The sequence below is a fragment of the Arvicanthis niloticus genome, chromosome 27 (assembly GCF_011762505.2).
Source record: "Arvicanthis niloticus isolate mArvNil1 chromosome 27, mArvNil1.pat.X, whole genome shotgun sequence".
Classification (NCBI taxonomy): Eukaryota; Metazoa; Chordata; class Mammalia; order Rodentia; family Muridae; genus Arvicanthis; species Arvicanthis niloticus.
This window is the reverse complement of record NC_133435.1, coordinates 18,922,976-18,946,073: the sequence shown is the minus strand read 5'-3', so window position 1 is coordinate 18,946,073 and position 23,098 is coordinate 18,922,976. Positions and strand designations below refer to the sequence as shown.

At 46.1% G+C, this 23,098-nt stretch overlaps 2 protein-coding genes across 6 annotated transcripts in view; both read right to left on the bottom strand.

Moving 5' to 3' along the window:
- Positions 1-2,386: 2,386 nt before the first annotated feature.
- Positions 2,387-4,100, bottom strand: LOC143439761 (uncharacterized). Of its 3 annotated transcripts, none has more exons than XM_076926304.1 (3): positions 3,764-4,100; positions 3,265-3,557; positions 2,387-2,748 (listed from the first exon to the last, which is right to left on the bottom strand). In XM_076926304.1, exons 1-3 carry the CDS (start codon positions 3,807-3,809, stop codon positions 2,728-2,730), a joined length of 360 nt encoding a protein of 119 aa, XP_076782419.1. In that variant the 5' UTR covers positions 3,810-4,100; the 3' UTR covers positions 2,387-2,727. The 3 variants fall into 3 exon arrangements, with proteins under 3 accessions (XP_076782419.1, XP_076782420.1, XP_076782418.1); XM_076926305.1 differs by having other exon boundaries at positions 3,301-3,557; XM_076926303.1 differs by having other exon boundaries at positions 2,387-3,557.
- Positions 4,101-4,169: 69 nt separating this feature from the next.
- The window catches only part of Rab27a (RAB27A, member RAS oncogene family), a 55,863-nt gene continuing 36,934 nt past the window's right edge, over positions 4,170-23,098 (bottom strand). For all 3 annotated transcript variants that reach the window (XM_076926300.1, XM_076926301.1, XM_076926302.1), the window contains exons 4-6: positions 21,960-22,063; positions 18,540-18,663; positions 4,170-11,090 (exon numbers count right to left, since the gene is read on the bottom strand). In XM_076926300.1, coding sequence (XP_076782415.1) covers positions 10,892-11,090; positions 18,540-18,663; positions 21,960-22,063 — 427 coding nt within the window. In that variant the 3' untranslated portion in view covers positions 4,170-10,891. The remainder of the gene's footprint in view (positions 11,091-18,539; positions 18,664-21,959; positions 22,064-23,098) is intronic.

Here is a 23,098-nt window from a genome sequence, read left to right as displayed (position 1 = left end):
AAAATCACTGTTTGATCAGACTATAGACAAGCCACTTATTCTTTGCATCTGACTGCCCCCCCCCCTTCTCTATTTCAGGTGACCTCCCCAGATCCCTGTTTAATGCCCGGCTGAACAGGACAGTGGTCCCTTGGAATCTTTGCAGTCCCTAATCAACAATTCTTCAATGGATACTGACTGCATGCTTGGCTCTTTGAGGACTCTCAAGATGAACACCCCCACCCTGAACCCCACATTGTAGGAATGTGACTGAAGCGGCTGGAATCCAACAGAATGAACAGCATCATCAAAGGCTTTGAGTGTTGAGTGCGGTATAAGAACGGTCAAATCTTCTCAGCTGATCCTCCCAACAACTTTACCAGAAGGTGTGAAGAAAGCGAGTGAGGTCACTTATACACAACCTGTCCGTGGTTACGTGAGACACAAGCACAAGCATGGGCTACTCTGATCCAAAAGCCCATGACTTGATCAAACCCTAAGATCCACAAAGAGAAAGTGGACAGGCAGGTCTCCAGAGGGAGAAGTTTCAGCTCAGCCTTTCTGTAACTTGGGCTGAGCTGAAACTCAGTTGCATTGGCAACTAGTGTGTACATTTGTTTTCATTTTATGTGTATGGGAGTTTGTCTGCATATATGTCTGTGCACCATGTGGGGCCTTGTCCCCATAGAGGCCAGAAAAGGGCATTGGTTCCCCTAGAACTGGAGGTACAGTTGTGAAGCACCATGTGAGTGCTGGGAATCAAAGCCAGGTCCTCTGAAAGAGCAACAAGGTGTCTTAACTGCAGAGCCATCTCTCTGGCTTGCTAACATAGACTTAGCATAGCTCCCCACTGCTGAGGAAGGAGCCCCAAAGCTAACTACCGTTTCTCAGGTCCACTTAGAACTTTAGTAAAAGTTGCCCATCAGGTGACATCTTTGGATGGGATATTTGGTCCTGATCTCTCCAGTAACTTGTTCAGTTTGCCCACTTTCCTATGTGTCCATTCCATTTTCCATTTTCTGGGGAAAGTTTCACATGGTTCCATAGTGTGTGAGTTTTCATATGCCATACATGCCCAGATACCTTGAGGCCAGAAGAGGGCATCAGACCCCTGGGACAGGAGTCACAGATGGCTGTGAGCCACCCAATGTGGGTGCAGAGAACGGAACTCAGGTCCTCTGTAGAAACAGTGGTATCCCTTTTTTTCCCCAAGACAGAATTTTCCTGTGTAGCCTTGGCTGTCCTAGAACTCGCTCTGTAGACCAGGATGACCTTAAATTCAGAGATCCACCTGCCTCTGTCTCCCTAGTGCTGGGATCAAAGGCGTGCACCACCACTGCCCAGCTATGAGCAGTGATATTTAGTATTTAGCTACTGAACTCCCTTCTAGCCCTGCTCCCATAGATTTAAACCATAGTCTCCCCTCCCCTTTCCTCTAAGAATGAATACAGATATTCCATTCCCCAATCACAATGATTGGTTCAACAGGTGTCAGTCACCCCTTCCCATACCAGTCAGTCTCCTCTTCCTGTTGTTAAAGAAGGCAATCTTTCACCATAGGTATCATAGTTAGAAAGGTGTGAGTTCAGGACCACACTCTTTCCCAATATCTGACAACTGCACTGAGACCTGGGCCCCACACCTGTGCCCAGACCACACCTGACATTTCCAGTTCAATCTGGAGAGTGCTTTCTTCTCACACAATGGGGGAGGTGGGTTTCTTTCCCTAGAAACCCACTAGAGCAGTTAATAAATATATATATTGAGAAGCCCGTAGCTTGTAGACCTTTGCTTAGCCTTAGTTCCAGTTTTGAAGGAGCAAAAACAGCCAGCTTGGTGCTTAAACCAGTTTCCAGACAAATGCCAGCTTCAGCTGTTTCCTGTTTTCTGAGGAGATGCTCGACTATCCCAGGAGACCACCCACTGCAAAAGCAACAGCCTAGGGGAGGTTAGAGAGGCAGCCACTAAATATTGAACTTTCTACCCAGACAAGTCTGGGGAGAAATGAGTTTCTGAGCAAGCTAATGGTTCAAGTTAAACGGAGCGTGACAGGGACTGCCTCCAGGATGCTGTCTGTGAGAGACAGACATGGACTGAGACACTCTAAAGTGATTAACGCTGAGTGGTTTGTCCTGCAGTTGTGGTATTGAGACAGTGCTTACACAGGATTTGTCCCAGGCACTTATCAGCATCTCCCGACCCATCTGTGCTTCTGCAATGAGCTTTGCAAAGCTGAAATCCTGAGGTCACTTCCACTCACTCCTCTGTAATTATGCAAAACATAATTATGCAAAACATAAAAAATAATGTTCTGCCCAATCCCAGGTCTCCTTAAGCACTAATTAATGTCATATGATTGTAGATGAGGTTATCATAAACAAGCACTCACTCCTGGAAACCAACCATGTACTGATAAATTGTTCTCTTTATTGTGGGGAGAACATTAGATGTAACCAAGTAGAGAACACAAGCATTCCTGGACACCAATATAATGTGTGGTGAGACTGCCTATGAGTTGAGTTCATTGAAGAGGTCTGAAACACAGGCCCACGGGCTCTACCTAGAAAACAACACTCCAGCAGCCCTACTGGCTCTGCCAAGGAAATGTCATTTCTATCCTTTCTTCGTTTGTTTAGCTGCCTTTTAAGACTTATTTTCTCTACATGATCTTTGCCTGCAGGTTTGTGTGTGCCTGAAGAAGTCAGAGGGTGCTGGATGCCCTGGAACTCAGGGTCGAGAGTTCCAGGTCTACTTCATTCTTCCCAATTCCTAGGGCAAAAACAAACAGACAGATGAAGGGAGTCTTAGGCAGGCTGATGTTTAAGACCCACTGCTTACTTAGTCCAAGCTAGCCTCCAACCCCCACCCAGCACTCCCCCCGCCCCGGCTCTAGGGTCTGGATTAGCAGGTGTGTAGCATTTATCCTGGCTCACACCAGAGATACATTTATAACATGATAAATGATTCCCAGACAGCCCTTGGAGGCTGAATTATGACATAGCTGCCATCCAAAGAATTCTGGGTCACCCACTCAAAAACTTCAGGACACTTCTGGGACAAATCCTTAGAGACATCTACAGAATGCTGCTGTGGGGCAGCCTCACAGACTTCAATGGGAGACTGCCCATTGACAACCTGGTGGACCTCCCCTTAAGTGCACTGGGAGAAGGCTTCACCAGCCTTCAACTGAGCCACCTGGGTAGTATCAGCGACCTCCCCGGGAGTCTGCTTCGAGGCAGCCTCACGGACCTGCCCTGGAGCCGGATGGGTGACAGTGTTGCTGACCTTTACAGGAGCCATCTGGGTGGCAGCCTCTCTGACCTTCACAGGAGCCATCTGGGTGGCAGCCTCGCTGACCTTCACAGGAGCCGTCTGGGTGGCAGCCTCGCTGACCTTCACAGGAGCCGTCTGGGTGGCAGCCTCGCTGACCTTCACAGGAGCCGTCTGGGTGGCAGCCTCGCTGACCTTCACAGGAGCTGTCTGGGTGGCAGCCTTGCTGACCTTCACAGCAGCCAGCCGGGTGGCTGTCTTACAGGCCGCCATAGCACAACTCTCCACTCCAGCCTCCAGAGCCTCTTCTGAGTTGGAAGAAAGCAGTGGTGTAAGGAAGCCGATAAGGACAACCACGCTGTAACCTGAAGGAGTAGAGACTAAAGGTTCCTAAATACAAGGTCATCTGGCCTTCTAGAACATTTCCAAAACCCACTTCCCCAAGGTGGAGCCCTCCCAAGGAGCCCAGATTGGCTGGGCAGGATAGCCCTACCCACTCCCAGCCCATACTTACTTTCCATCAGTTTCACGAGGCAATAGTGAGTTTGCTCAGAGAGCATCTGAGCAAAGTCCTTTCAAAAAGAAGGCGGTCCGAAGATCCAAATCTCAGCTCGTTTTTTTCAGGGCCCCCACACATTCACATGAGTCACTCACTGTATGCAACATACTTTCAACACGCGGGATGTACTTTCCGTTCTTACCTGGACAGGGAGCAGGGGGAACCAGAGAGTGAGGTGGCTTCCATTTCTTGGGACCACAACCACTGGAGAGGCTTTTCAATACAGGAGAACATTACGTAGTCAGGGTGGACAGACAGGTCAGGAAAAGGTTACCTTTGCCTTTCCAGTTCACTTACCAAACACGATTCCCACTAGCCACGGTTCCACGTACATTCTTTCTGGATCTTCCAGATACTCGACACGGAACCACTTGGGCAGCTTGTGCTCTTGGACAATGGCAGGGCTGTGGTGGCCCACACCTTTAATCTCAACACTCAGGAGGCAGAGACAGGCTGATCTCTGAGTTGGAGGCCACCCTAGTCTACAAAGCGAATTCCAGGACAGTCAAGGAGGGATTTGTGGGAGAAACTCTGTCTCCAAAAATTCAAAATCTCAGTCCCTGCACCTTAGCTCTGAGTTGCCTCTCCCTGGGTACCAAGTTTCCATATCCATATATATATATATATTGGGGCTGGAGAGATAGTCAGTGGTTAAGAGCACTGACTGCTCTTCCAGAGGTCCTGAGTTCAATTCCCAGCAACCACATGGTGGCTCACAACCATCTGTAATGGGATCTGATACCCTCTTCTGGTGTGTCTGAAGACAGCTACAGTATACTCGTATAAAATAAATAAATCATTTAGAAATTTTTTCTGTTGCTTTTGGTTTTAAGACAAGTCTTACTAAGTAACCTGCCTAGGCAGAAATTTAGACATGCTTCTGTTGCCAGGCAGGGGTGGTGCATGCCTTTGGTCTCATTACTGCAGAGGCAGGAGCATCTCTGAATTCTGGTCTACAGAGTGAGTTTTAGGACAGCCAGGACTACACAGAGAAACTCTGTCTCCAAATACTCTCTCTCCCTCCCCGCAAAAAATTGACATGTTCCAGTGTGCTGGGCTTCCCACTTTCTTTTACTTACTAGAGACAGCTGGGCAGGGGCAAAAAGAAAATACTTTTAATGAAGGCAACTCCACACACATGGCTTCCTAACCAGAGAGAATGTTACATTTGTAATGCCTCTTTTCTCTAAACAATAGAATTATATTTCAATTTAGTTTCCTGTTCATGTTATTTATTCATTGCAATTTAAGAAAATTAAATTGCAAATTACAGAGGCTGTCCTTATTCGAAGAGTCTTCTGGATGCAGAAGAGATGGCCCCTCGGTTAAGAGCACTGACTGCTCTTCCTAGAGGTCCTGAGTTCAATTCCTGGCAACCACATGGTGGCTCACAACCATCTGTAATGGGATCTGAAGCCCTCTTCTGGTATGTCTGAAGACTGCTACAGTGTACTCACATACATAAAATAAACAAATAAATACATCTTTAAAAAAAAGTCTTCTGTTAGCTGGGATGTGGTAGTCCACGCCTTTAATCTAAGAACTCAGAAGGTGAAGGCAGGCAGATCTGAAGTCAAGGCCAACCTGGTCTACAGAGCTACTTCCAGGACATCTCAGGCTACACAGAGAAACCTTGTCTCAAAACAACAACAAAAACAAAAACTGAAGTTACAGGCCTCCTGGGGTGGACAGTTTGGGGCTTATTTCCAGCCAGAAGAAAACCCCAAACTCTATCAGGCTCCTCCTCTTTGTCCTCTCTGTAGAACCTCTCTAAGCCGAGGGAGGGTCTAGGCAACTATAGGTGTTTAATAGGCCAGAAAGAGTCCTGAGATCTGAGCAGAATAGGAATTAAGAGGCAGAGACAGACATTCAGATGATTGCAGGGTGGACTTACTTCTATGAGTAGGCAGAACAATGCTTAAATCTATTTTTGCTTAAAGCTTTACATTTTAATATTTTTATTATTTTTAATTATGTGTAAGTATGTGTGTCTATGTTAATGTAAGTATTAGTAAGGGCAGGTGTCCTGGTAGTCCAGGACCATTGGATCCTGAGTCAGCTGACATCGGTACTGGGAATTAAACTGAATCTTCAGTTGGAATACACATTCTTAACTCCAAAGCTTCCCTCTAGCCCCCAAGACTCTCGAGATTACAATAGCTTCAAAGAGAAATCTATATATGCACAAACTGGTCAAACTGGTGAATAGTGCACATCTAAACACAATAAAGTCCTTGTGATTTTATTAAAGTGGCTATAGAATTCATTTTTGGTTTTGTTTGTTTGCCTACTTTTGAGACAGTCTCACACTGTAGCCCAGGCCGCCTGGGCCTCACCATATAGCCCAAGTTCCCCTCAGACTTAGGATCCTTCTGTGTCAGCTTCCCAGATGCTGGGGTTACATGCATGTACACCATGCCTGGCTAACAGCTGTGAACAAAAGATTTTCCTTTCTCTTCTCTTTTGAAATATATTCCCACTGTTGGTATTTTGGGATGCCCAACACAAAGGCAGCCCAAACCAAACCAGTATCTGTTGCTTGGACACAAAAAAGAATTCCAGAGTAGCAGGCAATGGTAGCTTAGACCTGTAATACCAGCACTTGGGAGACAGAGTCAGGTCAAATTCTGTGAGTTCTAGGACAGCCAGGGCTACATAAACATAGAAAGTATCTTTTTTTAAAAAAAAAAAAAAGAATTGTAGGACTAGCCAGTTTCTAAAGAAGAGGATGTTTTACTAAATATATTTTTGAGGGGTGGGGAATGAGAAAATAGGGGAGTATAAGACAAAGTGAAAGACCTAAGACCCCCCCAGAAGGGGACCCCAAGGGACCCCACTCGAGTCTCAGGACGGCCCGCACCCAAGGACTCACGAGAGACCAGCTTGCTGTAAACACATGAGGCAGTTTAATATCAGAGCTCTGGGCCAGCCCATATCTCCATATCTCACATAGGAGATAGAGGGACTGCCCCGAGGCTCACAGGATTAGGACTTTTTATAGGCAAGGGGTGGGGGAAATGGGAGATTTTTACGTGGGTACACATGATTGGTTGTTTTACAACAGCAGACTGTTCCAGTCAATAGGGCAGAGGGCAGTTCCTGCAGGCGGAAGCTTATCTAAGTTAGCATAGTATCTAGTTAAACTTAAATTGCAGTTTCTTGGACCTTGAGAAGACCTGGGGGGGGGGGGTGAAAGGGTTTGGGGGAACACCAGATGGCCCATTACTCATTTGGACATATCTCTGTTCTTCTAAGGATGTCCTTGTATACTTTTTATCTTTCATGGCCAGCCAGTTCTGGAAGAATTAGCAGGCCTTTGTCTTATAATTTCACATTTTCTCTGGCTGACTAACTGGGCCCAAACCTGCTGACAGGCATTTTTAATTATTTAGGTTAGGGAAAAGGAATCACAGGACCCTGTTATTTTATTAGTTTTTCATGGGACTCATAAAATTTCTTTCAAAGGTTTTTCTGTGTAGCCCTAACTGTCCTGAACTCACTCTGCAGACAAGGCTGGGTTTGAACTCAAAAGATTGGCCTGCCTCTGCTTCCTGAATGCTGGGATTAAAGGTATGTGCCTGCCACATACACCCCCAGGAGTCCCCAACTCTGCCCACCCCCCAACCCACCATAATCCTAGCTCCTAAAGGCATTTAAATGTAGGCTTATGTGTGAGGATTAGGAGATAAAACACCATTAAAAAAAAGTCATACCTTGCAGAGTGGGCATGGGCTTCTTAAGTATACTCACTGCTCATTGTATTTTGTGTGTTGAGACAAGGTCTCACCAAGTATCCCTGACTGGCCCTGAACTCACAGAGAACTGTCTGCTAGGCTCTGTCTCCCAGTTCTGAGATTAATGATTGTGCTGCTACCATGTCTACAACAGGGCAAATTTTTTTTGTTGTTCTTTGTTTGTTTTGTTTGTTTGGGTATTTTTTTGTTTTGTATTTTTACAGTAGTCTACAGGATTTGGGTGAAATTACTAGCCTATCACTAGGTGCTTCTTGAGGGCACCTGATAAGGTAACTCTAGTCCAGGAGAATTCCTGGAGGCAGGTTGTCTTCATTAACAAAGTTAAGGTTTTGTTTCGTGTTTGTGCCCTTCCCCCAGAGGCTCTTCTCTATATAATCCAAACATTTTGAATACCTGCATTCCTTTTTGTATCTTTGGCCTCCTGGCTGATGGTCCCTCTCTCTCTCTCTCCCTTCCCCTCCCCCTCTCCCATGATTCAGGGTCAAGCTCTTTTTGAACTCTCCCAGATGTGTCTGCCTCTGGCTATGCTCATCCACGTATCTATAATGAACTTCCCCCTCCACAACACCTAGAAGTCACATGGTTTCCTTCCTTTGTTGTTTTTTCTTTGATGAGTTCCCATTTGCAGATGTGCACACCAGGGCTGTTGTAGATTAAGCACCTACAGAAGAGTTGTGAGCACACACACTTAAAGACCCTGGTTGGATCCTCCACTTCAGCTATGTCCCCAATCTTTTTAGCTATGGCTTGCACTGGCTGCTCTTCCAGAGGACCAGTGTCTAATTCCCAGCAACCACATGGCAGCTGACAACTGTCTGTGACTCTAGTCCCAAAGAATCCAATGCCGTTTTCTGGTCTCCAAGGACATGTACACACAAGGGACACAGATATATTCAGGCAAACATTCATACACATGAAATAAAATTAACCAAAAATAACTATTTGGAGCTATCTTCCCTGGATGTTGTTTTGGCCAGGCTCCATAATGGACTCTGCGTTCCTGAATTTGGGTTCCTTTATCATTATACTTCCTAGTTTGAAATATTCACCAAAACTTAATATACTGGACCTCTTTTATTTATTGTTATTATTATTATGGTTTAATTGGCACAAAGTTCACTGAAGAGCATTTGCTTTTACACAGATTTGTAAATAGAAAAATACAGTGACAAAAAGTACAGTTATTTTATATCAAATTTAAACCACTTTCAAAGAGAATACAGTTTTGTTTTGCTTCAACAACTCAAGGCAGTTCTTCTGTTGGGCAACTATCACACACATTCAGCCCTGTGCCTGGTGTGGAGCCAACAGAAGTGGAATCTGATTGTGAATCTACTACTTGAACCCCGAACTATGCAAACATTAACTTTTGTTTGGTTTTTGAAACAGGATTTCACTATGTAGCTCTGGCTGTCCTGAAACTCACTCTACAGATCAGCCTGGCTTCAAACTCAATGCCTGCCTCTGCCTCCCAAGCGCGGGAGATTAAAGGACTGCACCACTGACACCAGACATATTAACTTGTTTGTATTTACAAAAGAGACATTAAGAAATGTGCCCTGTCATGTGATACACTCCACTGAAGTCTAGAGCAACACTGGAAGGCACGGCTGTGATGGGCCCCATGGTTTAGGTATATAGGATTCAGATGTATAGGCCTCAGTGACAACTTTGGTGTTTCAAAGAGTCCCTTGTTTTGTTTTGTTTTGTTTTGAAAAATAAAAAGATTTATTTCTTTATTTTATTTATATGAATACACTGTAGCTGTCTTCAGACACCCCAGAAGAGGACATCAGATCTCATTATTGATGGTTGTGAGACACCATGTGGTTGCTGGGAATTGAACTCAGGACCTCTGGGAGAGCAGTCAGTGCTCTTAACCACTGAGCCATCTCACCAGCCCAAGTCCCTCATTTCAAGAACAGAAAAAGTTTAGTAGCCATGGCTATTTTTTCTGGGGAGGGGTCAAAGGACAATGGCAATAAGTGATAGACTTTCAATTTTTAAAAGTCTTCTGAGATGTGATGACCACACTTTAATCCCAGTACTTAGGGGGCTGAAACAGGTGGATCTCTGTGAGTTTCAGGGCAGCCTAGTCTACAAAGGGAGTTTCAGGCCAGCCAGAAACTATATAATAAGACCCTGTCTCAAAAAAAAAAAAAAAAGAAAGAAAGAAAGAAAGAAAGAAAGAAAGAAAGGAAGGAAGGAAGAAAGAAAGGGAGAAAGAACCTACCATGCAAAGTACATGTTTTCCTTTATACTATTAAAAAAAATCAGTGCCCACATTCCCAGTGAAAGCTAAGTACAGAACACTTCTCTTATACTGGCATACAAATGTGACTACTTAAATTCAGAAACTGATCTCTCTCCAGATAGCAAATAAACATGCTGTTTAATTACAAAAGAAATAGATATCTTCAGTTACATTAATGGGGGAGAAAACAAACTGAGAAACACCACCACCACCAAAGCTGGATGAGAAAGTCAGATTAGCAGTCTACAGAGCAGTGAAATCAGGGCCTGAGGTGCCAGACCCAACATACATACATATGAAGAGACCATACATACATACAACATACATACATGCAGCAGAAGCATGAACAATGTTCAGATGAGGACTTAACCAACACACCACAGATAAACACAAGGGTCTCCAAGACCCCTAGGGTAAGAGCCAGACAGTCTAACTAAACTTGATCCCTACTTCACCCACCCCAACTCTAAACACCCTTCCCACCACCACCAAACTCACAGTGAGTCAATCCGTTCTATTCAGAGTCTATAGATATGGCCGCCACCTGTTTATGTTCATGTCAAAGGGAAGGTTAAGTTAAAAGCAATGCACAAAAACATTGATCCACGTGTTTGAGAGTGATTAATTCTACAGGATGGATTATGAAATCTGGATTCTTGAGACCATGCTAGTTTTTCATTGCTCAAACATCTTAATGTCTTCAATGAGACTCTAGGGCCGTCTGTGTTGAGGTAGGCGACAGGACCATCAGCATTCTACATAACAGATGAAATCTTTCATGGCTGACATCTTGGATCCCGAAATGACCCGCCACCATGGGCTTTTATAAGACACTTTTGGCTCTGTGAAATAGTTCCCCCAACTCATGGACTAAATCATATAAAGCTGCAAGAGTTACAAATGGATACTGAGTCAATCCTACTGGAGATGAGGAGGGGTGCTTGGCATAGGATGTGCTGTTTGCTCATCTCCCCTGCCAACTTGGTCTCTACAGGAAAGCTGACAGGCAGGGGGCATGCATTTCTGCTGCTGCCACCACCTCAGCTGCCTCTGCCTTGCTGCTCGCTGGGTGTCTCAGCAGCCACATAAACCCTTCTCCTTCTCCTCATTGAGTTGGTCTGCAGAGGTATGGCCATTGGACCGTACCACTCCCTCTGGAATCCAGGACTTGTCCACACACCGCTCCATCCGCTTCATGATCAGGTCCAGGAGCATCTCAATCGCTTGGCTTATGTTCGTCCCGTTAGCAGCACTGGTTTCAAAATACGGGATTCTGGAAGGCAGAAATCACTGGGGTAACAAGGTGGAAAGAAAGACAGTGACTTTTGCCCTTCATAACTTTTTTGGCCATTCACAATTTAGAGAATTTGAGGATAAATATACATGACAACAGTGTGACTTCAGTAGTGCCCAGAGAGGAGGTGACAGTGTTTCAGTTTAATCCACTGTGCCAAATTACAAAAAAAAAAAAAAAAAAAAAAAAAAAAAAAAAAAAAAGACTTCTATTCCAATGTGTGTGCCTCTCAAAACTGTTCCTTCATATTTCATTTTTCAAAATGGTATCATTTGACAGCACCTAAAACAGGTGCCTGCTTAGGCTTAAAGGAATGACATCATTGCAACTGGCATAAGGCGATCAGTCTGCTGCCTGGGCTGGCGGTCACACCTGTCTCTCTCAAACAGCAAGTCATCCTGGGGCTGAATGCATGTGTAAAGTAAACTGTACTTCTACAAGGAGGGAAGGGTCCAGACAACCACCAATAGCTGCCACAGGGAGTAGAGCCAGCGTTTACTTAAGAAAAGGCAGGGCCAGACACAGTGCTGCACACCCACAATCCTACCTTGGGAGGCAGAGGCAGGAGAATCGTAAGTTTAAGGGCAGCCTCACAACACAGCAAATCTCAGAAAAGCCTGGGCTACATTAGACCATGTCTCAAAAACAAGAGGATGCAAGGCGAGGGGAGAATGGCAGGGGCGGGGGGAGGGAGCTTTAATTACATGCCTTAGCTTCTCTGGTATTTGGAATGTTAAGTTTCAACATCCTACACACACACACACACACACACACACACACACACAGAAGCAGGCCTCCAGATTCTTCCAGTCCCCTTGCTGTGTGACTGGCATACACCACCCCCTACCCTGAACTCTCCAGCCCAGGGCCTCTTCCCTATATAATCCAGACATTTTGGAAACCTGGCCCACTTTTGTACCTTTCTCCTCCTGGCTGCTGTACTTGGTTCCCCTCTCTTTCCCTCCCCTCCCCCTTTGCTCACATGGTTCAGGGTTGTGACCACTCCAGACTCTCCCAGATGCTCCAGCCTCTGACTCTGCTCTCCCACGGGTGCACAATAAACTTTCTCCTCCACCACACCCAGGAGCAGTCAGGTCCTTTCCTTTCCTTTCTATTTATTTTTCATTCAGGGGGCACACAGGTTCTTGCATCTACAGCTCACTGGGAAACCAGGAATGTTCAGCTCACAGAAATTTCTTTTCAAAGAAAATGATGTACCACCTGTTTTCCACCCAGACAGCTGGCAGTGGGTGTCATCAATGACCTAATGACCTTTACTATCTATAGAGCCAGAACTCACTCAAATTCCCCAGAATGCTTATCCCAGACCCTCCCTCCAAAGACCTCTTAGTTTTCTCCATCAATAGAATACATGGACTTTACAGACCCAAGGACTTCTACACTATCTAGTTGATGGAGACACACCAGATCCTTCCCTAGGCCTTCAAGCTAATAAATGTGGCCTATCTCTGGAACCCATCTTCTTGGAAGAAGTAACATATACTTTGTTTTGATATAGTTATGCTTCCCTGTGCACTGGCGATTGTATTACTCCAGGAAACTGTCCCCTAATTGTACTGTACTTAACTATGCTTACAATAAACCACCTGCTGTCACACTCCAGAAGTCTGAAGGACCCATTTCCCTTCCGGCTGTGATGTTTGGGGCACACACCCCTAAAGGTCATTCCGATCGATCGTAAATGGCACACGTGTAAGCATTCTCCATTACCGTATATGTCCTCATACATCCTATAGCTCCTGTTCAACTAGAAAATGCCCTCTTGGTAGCACCAGTCAGCAACATCCACAACCTTTTGATTTTTTGAGACAGGATTTAACTGGGTACCTCAAGTGGATCTTGGATTTTCTATGTAGTCTATGCTAGCCTCAAACTTACAGCCCTCCTGCTTCAGACTATCCAGTATTTGGATTGCAGGTATGTACCACCACTCCCAGCTTGCTATGTTGTTTGTTTGTTTGGGTTACATGCGCTTGGGAATCTGAGGCTAGGGTATCGAAAGTGTAAGACCAGCCTGAACTACAGAGCCATTTAGCAGGATCCTGCTCAAAACCAAAAGCAGCAACAACAAACTAAGATTCTGGATTGGCCACAGAGTCCACATGGTATTAGTGGCAGGCAGATCTCTGTGAATTCCAGGCCAGCCTGGTCTACATTACTGAATTCCAGGATAGTCAGAACTGGACAGTCAGAAAACAACAACAACATGTATTCTAAGTTGTAGATCGAGTCCTGTGCTCCCAGCACAGCTCTGGAGCCTTCTCCTTGTCTGTGAAAAGGAGGAGCAGTACTTGGAAGTCATGGTGCTAAGGGGCTGGGAAAGACACAGGCACAACACTTAACATAGACAGTAGGACAGGAGAGGCTTTTCTCAGTAACAGCATTCCTTCTGGATGTGGTGGTGCACGCCTGCAATCCCAGCATGCCAGAGGCACCATTTCTACACATTCAGTAGCAGCTTGGTTTTGGTTTGGTTAGGTTTCCTTTGGCTTTCAAGACAGGATTTCTCTGTGTAGCCCTCCTGACTGTCCTGAACTCACTCTGTAGACCAGGCTGGCCCTCCTGCTTCTGCCTTCTAAGTGCTGGGATTAAAGGCATGCCTGATGCTTGTGTTTTCTTTTCCAAAAACTTACCTGAGAACAAGTTTAGGTATCTATACATAAATTCAAAAGGCTCATTACATTAACCATAGAAAGCTGGTACTATCCTTTATGTCCACAAGGTGGTGCTACAGCAGCACTGTCAGGGAGTGCTCTTGCTGGAGGTTTGAAAAATGGTTGGCTCCTATTCATAGCCACTGCAAATGGCCACTTAACAGTTACTTGGGAGTTCCTAGAGACAAAGAATATTTTGATGTGTTTTTAATAGGCTGGGAGGTGATGGCACACACCTTTAATACCATCATTCAGGAGGCAGAGGCAGGTAAATCTCTGTGAGTTTGTGCCAGCCTAGACCACAGAGCAAGTCCCAGGACACAGAGAAACTCTGTCTCGGAAAACAACAACAACCACAGAATACATATTCATCACAATTAAAAAACAAAAAGCATTGAGTAAACAAAATGGTAACAGTTGCTTTCAAATCAACACAAGGGACTGTCTTTTTGTGCTTCTCCACCAGGATATCCCTGGGGCTTGTTCCTCATCAGATGACTTCTCTTCTATTATTTACTTATACACAAAACTGAAAACTTAACACAAAGTTGCCAAGGATTAAGGGATGGCTCAGAGGTTAAGAGTGCCTACTGTTCTTGCAGAGGATCCATGTTCTGTTCCCAGCACCCATATTGGGCACTCACAACTGTATCTCCAGCTCCAGAGAGACAATGCCTCTGCCTCTGATATCTGCAGTGTACCTTCTGGGTAGTTTCATACACACAGACAACTACACATAGTTAAAAATACTTTTTCAATCCAGTGCAGGCACGGAATAAATATATGTGTGTGTGTGTGTGTGTATATATATATACACACACACATATATATATATACATATATTCTCTAAGAAAGCCCTTGCCTGGCCTGTGCAAGACCTTGAGTTCAGTCCCCAGCACTGCAGAAGTCATCAGGATCTCTAGAGAGTTTTGTTAAAAGTATCTAGGTGTTTGCCCTACATCTGGATCCAGACTTCACGGCGAGTCTTGATGGACGGACGCTGAGTGTTCATGGGAAAGGGCTGTGTGATGATCACCTGAACCAGGAGGACTGTGGCAAAGGAAATCTGATTCTCTACTGAGTTACAGTGGCTTCCAGGAATCAGTCTTGTGTGTTTGGTTGTAGCTTACTTACGTTGTTTCAAAGTATGCACAGTAACACAACATTAATTTCTTTCTTTTTAAAATTTATTATTTTATGTGTATGAATTTTTGCCTGCATCTATATGTGTGCACAATATGTGTGCCTTGTGTCAGAAGAAGGCAAAAGAGGGTGGCATTGGATCCCCTGGTTCTGGAGTTTATGGATAGTTGTAAGCCATGGAATAGGTGCTAAGACTCAAACCTCTGCAAGAGTAACAAGCACTCTTAACCATGGAGCCACCACTCCAGCCCCCATTAATTCCTTTACAAGGGATCAAACTATCAGAGACCAAATTCAGACCACATTCCCTAGTTTGGAGTTAGCACAGAGCACTGCTGAGTTAAGACCCCTGAAATCTATAACATGGTCTGTGCCGATGTATCTATCACCAACACAGAATAAAGGTTTTCAATGGAGCTTTCATTGCAGAAACTTTGAGTGCCTTCCTTCATCAGCAACCAGCCGGGGGGAGGGGCAGAGTCCTCATCTCAGATCTGTGGCCAATTATGTGCACAGCACCTATGTATGTACGTTCAGTTGTTCTTTAACCCCATTCACAGTTCCATTGGCTTTCTCCATTCAGAATTTTAAAAAGACAAAGGGGCTTATACCAGTGCCAGTCATCTTCTGTGACTAAAAGAGCAGGACAGCTTCCATCCCTTTCCTCTCTTCTCCTGGCACTGCCTTTATCCTCATCAGTTAAAACCTCTTCTCATTAGAACTTGACTCAGCCCATCTTTGTGACTCTTCCATGACAAGCGTGTGCTGGACACAGGGAAAGACAGTCCCCTCGTGGCTCAGTTCTTAGCCCAACAGAAAGCAACACCAAGCTCTCTGATGCTGGGCAGACTACAGAATCCCAAGACCTAACATGCAGTAACCAGGAAAGATCTGATGGAGGCCCAGAGTGGGCCAGGTTGGTTCTTCCACTCTCCAGGTGCTTGAGACATCCTTGTTGAAAGACTTCTCTGACTGGCCTCCTTTTACATTCACTTCTCAAAAGCACGGGCAATAACTATGGCCTCTATTGCCTCACAGCTAACTTCCTCTCATTCCCTTGCAAAACAGCATCTCTTTCAGCACTTCAGTCTGACTTGTGGTGTTTGGCCCCTCTGTTTCCTTTCCACACCTTGAGAGCCTCTCAAGAGGGAGGGGCCATACCACCAGAACTGCCTGGGGTCTAGCTCTGCCAGCCTCTGGCTCAGAATCTCCCAAGTGGGTTGGTCATGACCACTACACTGGAAAATCATGTGGGAAGCTGTTAAAGGCACCAGTGCCCAGGTCCCCACACAGTATGCCACAGTAGCCTGGCTTAGCATTTCTCAGAAACCGCTTTCTGCTTAGAGTGGGCCACAGGAGAGGGGTGGGGGACGTGAGGCATTAACCTTTAAAGATTTCTCACACGTAGGCACTCACCTGCTGACTCATTTTGGCACAGCCTAGCAACCAGACTTGCACCTGTCCCACCCCCTCGACTCTCCATAGCACTCAAGACTGCTAAGCCAGGTGTGTGATTAACCATAAGATAAAGGGCCAGCTTGTGCAGGATGCCCACACCACCAAGGTCAGAGGCAACAGCTGCCAGCAGTTTCAGGACACTGATATAAATTCTACTTTGTCCTCATTTCCTACCCCCAACTGCACAGTTTGCAATCAGCTTCCTTTCCTGACAGCCCATCCTGTGAACCCCAAGATTCAGCATCGGACACAAAGAGAGATTTCCAGAGACGACGTAACTACAATGCCATAAAGTCAGATCTCTGCAACAGATATGTGCACTCATACAGGCTTGCATGTTCATATGTGCACGCTGGCATGTGTTAGTGGAGGCAGAGGTTAACCTTGAATGGCAACATCCACCTTGTTTTTATTTTGATAGACTTTTCACTGGCCTGGAATTTACCACTTATCCAAGTTTGGCTGGCAGGCAAGCCCCAGAGATGCATCTGTTTCTGCCTCCTAGCTCTGAGATTAAAGGAGAACTAACACACCCAACTTGTTTTGTTTTGTAAGATAGGGTCTCGCCATATAGACCAAGGTGGGCTCCAACTCAAAGAGATTAGCCTGCCTCAGCCTCTGGACAACTAGGATTAAAGGCATGTGCCACCACACCAGGCTTTAAGCAGGGGCTCAGGGGTGGGAGCATCGAACTCAGGTCCTCAAGCTTGCATGGTAAGCACTCTCCCACCTGTGGCATCGCATCCCCAGGCCAGGATCTCTTCATATACAAGCATTTAACTGAAACTTAACTGCTAACACTGCACAGGACCGAGCCACAGAGGTGAGGCCCATACTCAAGCCCTATACAAAGCTCCTGGGTGTTTCTAAGGGCTCGACACTGTCTACCCTGGCATGAAACGCTCTGAATCTCACTGCATCTTTTTGTCAGAGTAAGCCAGCGGGGCGGGTAGGAGTCCCCCACATTAACATTTTGTCTAAGCTCGTCCCCACAGGTTACCTGGCAACAGCCAGGCATGCCTGACTCACTATAAAAGGGGCTGCTTGCCCCCTCCCTCTCTTGCTCTTGACTTCTTGCTCTCTTTCTGTTCCCTCACCACTTCCTTCCTCCCCCACTCCTGACCTGTCTCTCCACGTGCTAATGGCTGGCCTCTACTTCCCTCTTAACTCCCCTTGCCCTTCTATACCATACAGTCTCGTGGCTGGCCCCTCATGGGGAAGGAAAGCCTCCGCATGGGCCCACCAAGGCACCCCTTTCCCCATACCTGACCACACATCCACCAAAACGTATTCTCCTCTGTTTATCTTTTTATAAACACAACACCCCAGATGAAGCAGGAGTGGAAGTCACTTCCTGTCCACTCTGTACGTTTTCTCTCTTGTATCTCTCTTTTCCTCGCCCAGGAATCTTGCCCCTGCCCACATGGTGGAAGAGGAGCAAAGTGAAGCCACTGGCACCTTCTCCTTTCATGTGCAAACCCTGTGGTGCCTCCATAAACCCACTTTAAGAGCCTGAAGAGAAGGACAGCATTTTCTGGCCCTCCACTCAAAACCAGCTAAAAAAGCAAGGTGCGGCTTCATTTCCTCCTGTCAAACTCAGGGCCTGCTCTGTGATAGACACCCAAAAAGTCCAATTGCCACAACTCTGCAGTGGTATGTAAAGTGGTTTTGAAGTTTCCTTTGGCAAACACAGATGATTTCCTTATATTCTAAGAGTCTTTACTTAGCCAGGTGGTGGTCACAAACACCTTTTAATCCCAGCACTGGTGAGGTGGAAGCAGGCAGATCTGTGAGTTCAAAGCCAGCCTGGTCTGCAGAACAAGTTCCAGGACAGCCAGGGCTATACAGTGAAACCCTGTCTTGAAAAGCAAAACAAAACAATCTTCTCTTTGTATGTCGGACAGAAGGCACTACAGTCAGTATGTCTGCACTGAAGGCTCTCTTCCTGTACATTCTAAGAGCTTGCCAAGAGGGGACAGAGACAGCAGAGGCCACCCCCACCCATGTTTATTCGATAACTCCCACCGTGATGCTCACGTGAAATCTGAGGGGTTTGACACCTCCCAGAAAGCCGAGCTCCTGATTTTCTCTTTTCAGTTACTCGCTTGCTCATGCTTCTGTTTCCTCGGGACCCCACCACAGGAATACTCACCCATACTTGTCGGCGAGTTCTCTGGCTTCCTCCTCCTTCACAGCCCTCTGGTCTTCCAGGTCACTCTTATTCCCACACAGCACTATATCCGGGTTTTCGCAGTAGGCATGCATCTGTAGCTGGCCTAAGGCACAGCAAAGTTTGTTATACAGAGTCATAACAGTAAGCACATAATCAATAGAAAATCCATGCAGAGGAGCTTCTGAAAACCTCAAATGAGTGTACAGAGGGAAAGAGCTGATAGGATACGTTCCCTCTGTCTTGCTGAACCACAGATCACATCCCTAAAACTGGCCACCAAGGTCTAATCCGTTATTTGGCTACTTCCTCCTCCCAAGGCTGACCCACCGAGGTCCAGCTATCAAAGTCTCGAAGTCCATGATTCAAAAGCCCCTTTTGGCTCACCTAATTAATGTACACAATCAAAAAACAACTTATCCTAACTGGGGTTCCCCCTTTTCCTTTATAAACTGCCATTTGCCTACAGGCCATGTCTGCCTCTGCCTTATCCAGAGGCAGTCCTTTGTCCCTCTGAAGCAAATATCCCTTGCCCCTCTCCTTCACCCCCTTTTCCTCCCTCTCCCTTGTTCCTTTTCGTCCCTCTGAGGCTAATAAACCTCCTTTGTTCTGAGGACTTGGTGTGTCCTGTGGGGACTCCAGTCCTTTCATTTATAACTGAAATATTTTTGTATCATCCTAAGGCAGGAACATTCTATTTAAAATAATTAAGAAGCTGGGTGTGGCCAGGCCCAGATTCAGGGCTTTGAGTTAGCGCACCCCAAAATCTACCCAATGAACTATTTGAGCTCATGAAAAGGCTGCTGACCCAAAGCTGCAGGAGCTCCCTGACACGGGGCAACATCAGGATAACTGAGAGGAATCCCAGTGAGGATCCAGTATTGATAGTATAGCAGAAGCCGGAGGGCTTGAGCCAGACCAGTGACTCACTGCAATGAACATTTGCAAGTGAAGATGTGTGGACAGAAGAGTGGCCTGTGGGACACACTGTGATACACTACAGCTTCCATGATGAAATGTTTTCTATGCTTTGTTTTGGTTTTTATTTTCTTTTGTGGGGGAGGTTGCAAGGCCAGATATACGGAGGCAAGAGGACATAAAGGGGACTGGGGTACATGAGGTGAAACTCAGAAACAATAAAATGTGAAAAAGCGGCAGCAGCAGCAGCAGCAGCAGCAGCAGCAGCAGGAGAAAGAGGAGGAGGAGGAGGAGGAGGAGGAGGAGGAGGAGGAGGAGGAGGAGGAGGATGTGATGGTGCATGCCTGTAATCCCAGTCCTCCAGAAGCTGAGGCAAGAAGCTCTGAGTTCCGAGATAACCTGGACTCCATAGTGAGGCCTTGTCTTATACAAACAAACACAAACTTCAGTTTAATGATAAAAGAAGATGGAGAATAAATAGTAAATGAGTGCCACCAAGACCAGGGTAAACAGGGCACCACAATCCATCTTCTGTAACTTTCAGAAACATTCATCTAAAAGCCTTTAGCTAGTCTTACCTATGAAAAGCAAAAGAGGGGCTGGAGAGAAGGCTCAGTGGTTAAGAGCCTGTACGCCCCTCCAGAGGGCCTGGATTCTGTCCCCACCATTCACCTAAGTGGCTCATCACCACCAGCTACACTGGCCTCCCAGGGCCCCTGTGCTCACATGCGCATACCCACACAGATACAAGATTTTAAAAAATCATAAAAATGAACTCTCTTTTAAAAGGGAAAAAAAGAGCTCCAGGGTACTAAATAGTTTCATCTTTCAAAGAAGGAACATAAAACCCAACTTCTTTCTCCCCACATGCCAGAAATGGAAGCATCTGAAGTTTTCCAACCAGTGGTCTCAGAGGGAATGACTTTATGTGTGCTTTGTCCCTAACAGCCAGAGGGTAGACACTTCACTTCCTGTTCACAATGGCAGGTCATACATATCTTATCAAGGGAAGGTGAAGGAGCAAGAAGTCTCCTCAAGCCTTAAATAACACAGGCCTGAATTTCAGAATATTGTTCTTTGCTTTCAGGAGACAACTTGGGTCACAAGACATGCCCAGGCAAGATCTAACTGTGCCTGTTTCCTGTACATGGCAGGCCTCTTTTACCCTAAACTGTCAATGTGCCAATCCCACACTCTTTAATGCCCAGTCACAACTTCCTTCAAGATCTGCTCTGTCCTCTCCTATACGAGTCCCTTCTGTGCTCTCCTGGAACCTCCATCGTCCACTACCATGGTTACGAACATCTAGTGTTGAAAGCTTGGCTCTGTTGCTGGCTGTGTGTTCTCCTCATCCACTACCCCCCTCATCCTGAAGGGGAAGTTATGTGACCACCTTAGCATCCTGATCTACAAATGAACATGACAGTACTTACTTCCCAGGACCAAGATCAACTGATTCAGTGACCCTGGGTCAGAGGTATGGGCTAGCAGCCTCAGCAACCCCTGAGAACTTACTGAAAATGCAAATTCTAGATCCAACCCAACAGCTACTGACCAGGAACATGGTTGTGGGGGAACTTGCCCCCGAGAAGACTCAGATACATATAAGCACTCAGTTAATAAGCCAAAGAACTTTTAAGACTCTGTAAGAATTAATAACAGTTCATAGTGTCTACATTGGTGAGTTTGAGAGGTGTTATTGTTCTCTCTTTCTCTCTGTCTCTGTCTCTGTCTCTCTCAGAAGAGGGGGAGGCATCCAGACAACATTTCTGTGTCGCCCTGGCTGTTCTGGATCTCCCTCTGTAGTGTAGGTTGGCCTCGAGCTCAGAGATCTGCCTGCCTCAGCCTCCCAAGTGCTGGAATTAAAGGTGTGCACCACCATATCTGAATGGTGTTATTATTCTCATCTCTAATTTTTTGCATGAAAATTACAAAGTAATTGGTGATTAATCAGTTATCTGAAATTTTTCTCTAAAGAAGACTGTACCTAGACACCTAAACAACTGTACCCCAAGGTGAGACACGGTGAAGATTAGATATGTGTTCAAACAATAAAATAAAACAACAGTCACCAGCAAGAAGGAAAATCGTCCAGCTAAGATTATCATGGAAAATTTCATGGAAGCTCTTTCTTTACAGGTTTTAAAAACTAAAGCTGGCTGGATGGTAGTGGGACAGGAAGACAAATGGTGAGCCAGTTCTAATCACGTGGCTCAGAGGAGTTCAGGCTCCTGCACTGGGCTGGCTCACTCTTAGGCTCTTCTCACCACCTCCTGAGAGGATGAGGAAGGATCCCCAGCAGAGGGAATTTATCTCCAGGGAGCAAAAGATGTAGTCATCTGAGGCCCTTCGCAGCCTTGGCACTGAGCTGTTTCCAGCAGAACACATAGCACATGCGTTATGGCAGCCATAACATGGTCATGTCATAACAGGGCGGTGCAGAGCAGGAGCAGGGCAGGGCAGGGCTGGAGAAACCACACATACTTATCCAGTTTCGGACATTGAGGAAACTTTGCTCATTTGTCAGGTCGAACAGAAGCAGGAAACCCATAGCGTCCCTGAAGAATGCAGTGGTCAAGCTGCGAAACCTAGGGCACAAAAACAGACAGCTGGTCACTAATGAATGAAACAAATAAAAAGGAAAGAAAAAGGACATAACTGCTTCAAGTGTGGGGGAGGAGAAAGTGTGTTAGAAATATGTAGGAAAGCATAGCCAGCAGCAGACACATCTGGGAGAGCCCAGGGTGGTCATGACCCTGAACGATGTGGGTAGAGGGGGAGGGGAGGGAGAGAGCAGAACCAAGTACAGCAGCCAGGAGGCCAAAGGTGCAAAAGGAGGAACTAAAGAGGAGTGGGTTACACAGGGAAGAGCTTCTGGAAGAAGGCAGCCCAGCTCCTGGGCTGGAGTTCAGGGTAAGGGTGGTGTGTGCTAGCCATATCCTGTAACAGGCAGGGACTAAGGGATGCTGGGGGAACCTGGAGGCCAAGTCTGCTCTGATATGTTAAATAGGCACCCCAGCTGCTTGTCCAGGGTTTGAAACCTAACAACTAAGTCATGGTCCCACTCCTGAACTGTAAAGCTGTCACTGACACCCTCAGCTTTCTACAAAGATTCATCAACCATTCCCACAGAGTTCCCTCAAACAGGTGTTTACCACTCCCCAGAACTCATGTGTGAACAGAATGTGTTATGGAAGACTGAGCCGGCTGCACAGGACATCTTGATCTCAGGCAGGAAATTTCTGGACAACTCTGAGTTCACTGGGCCAAAACCAATAGTGTCAGCCATGTGTCTTCCCCTTCTGAGAGGCTTCAGGACACAACAAGTCAGTAAGTCTCACTTCTGACAACCATTTTGCTACCTCTGAGATGGGAACAGCATTGAGGCCAACCTTTCCTAGAACTCTTCCTCCTTAGGCTTTACCTGCTGTCCCTTCTCTTCTTTCTGTTCCTTCTCGCTTTGCCTAAATGTCCAGTCTGTAACCAGCAGGTAGGCTCCACAGAGGAAATGCCAAGGAGTAACCAGCTAGTCAGAACTACTAAGTTTTCCTCAATTAACTGTATTCAGTGCAGTGGGGCGGTGGTGGCACACGCCTTTAATCCCAGCACTTGGGAGGCAGAGG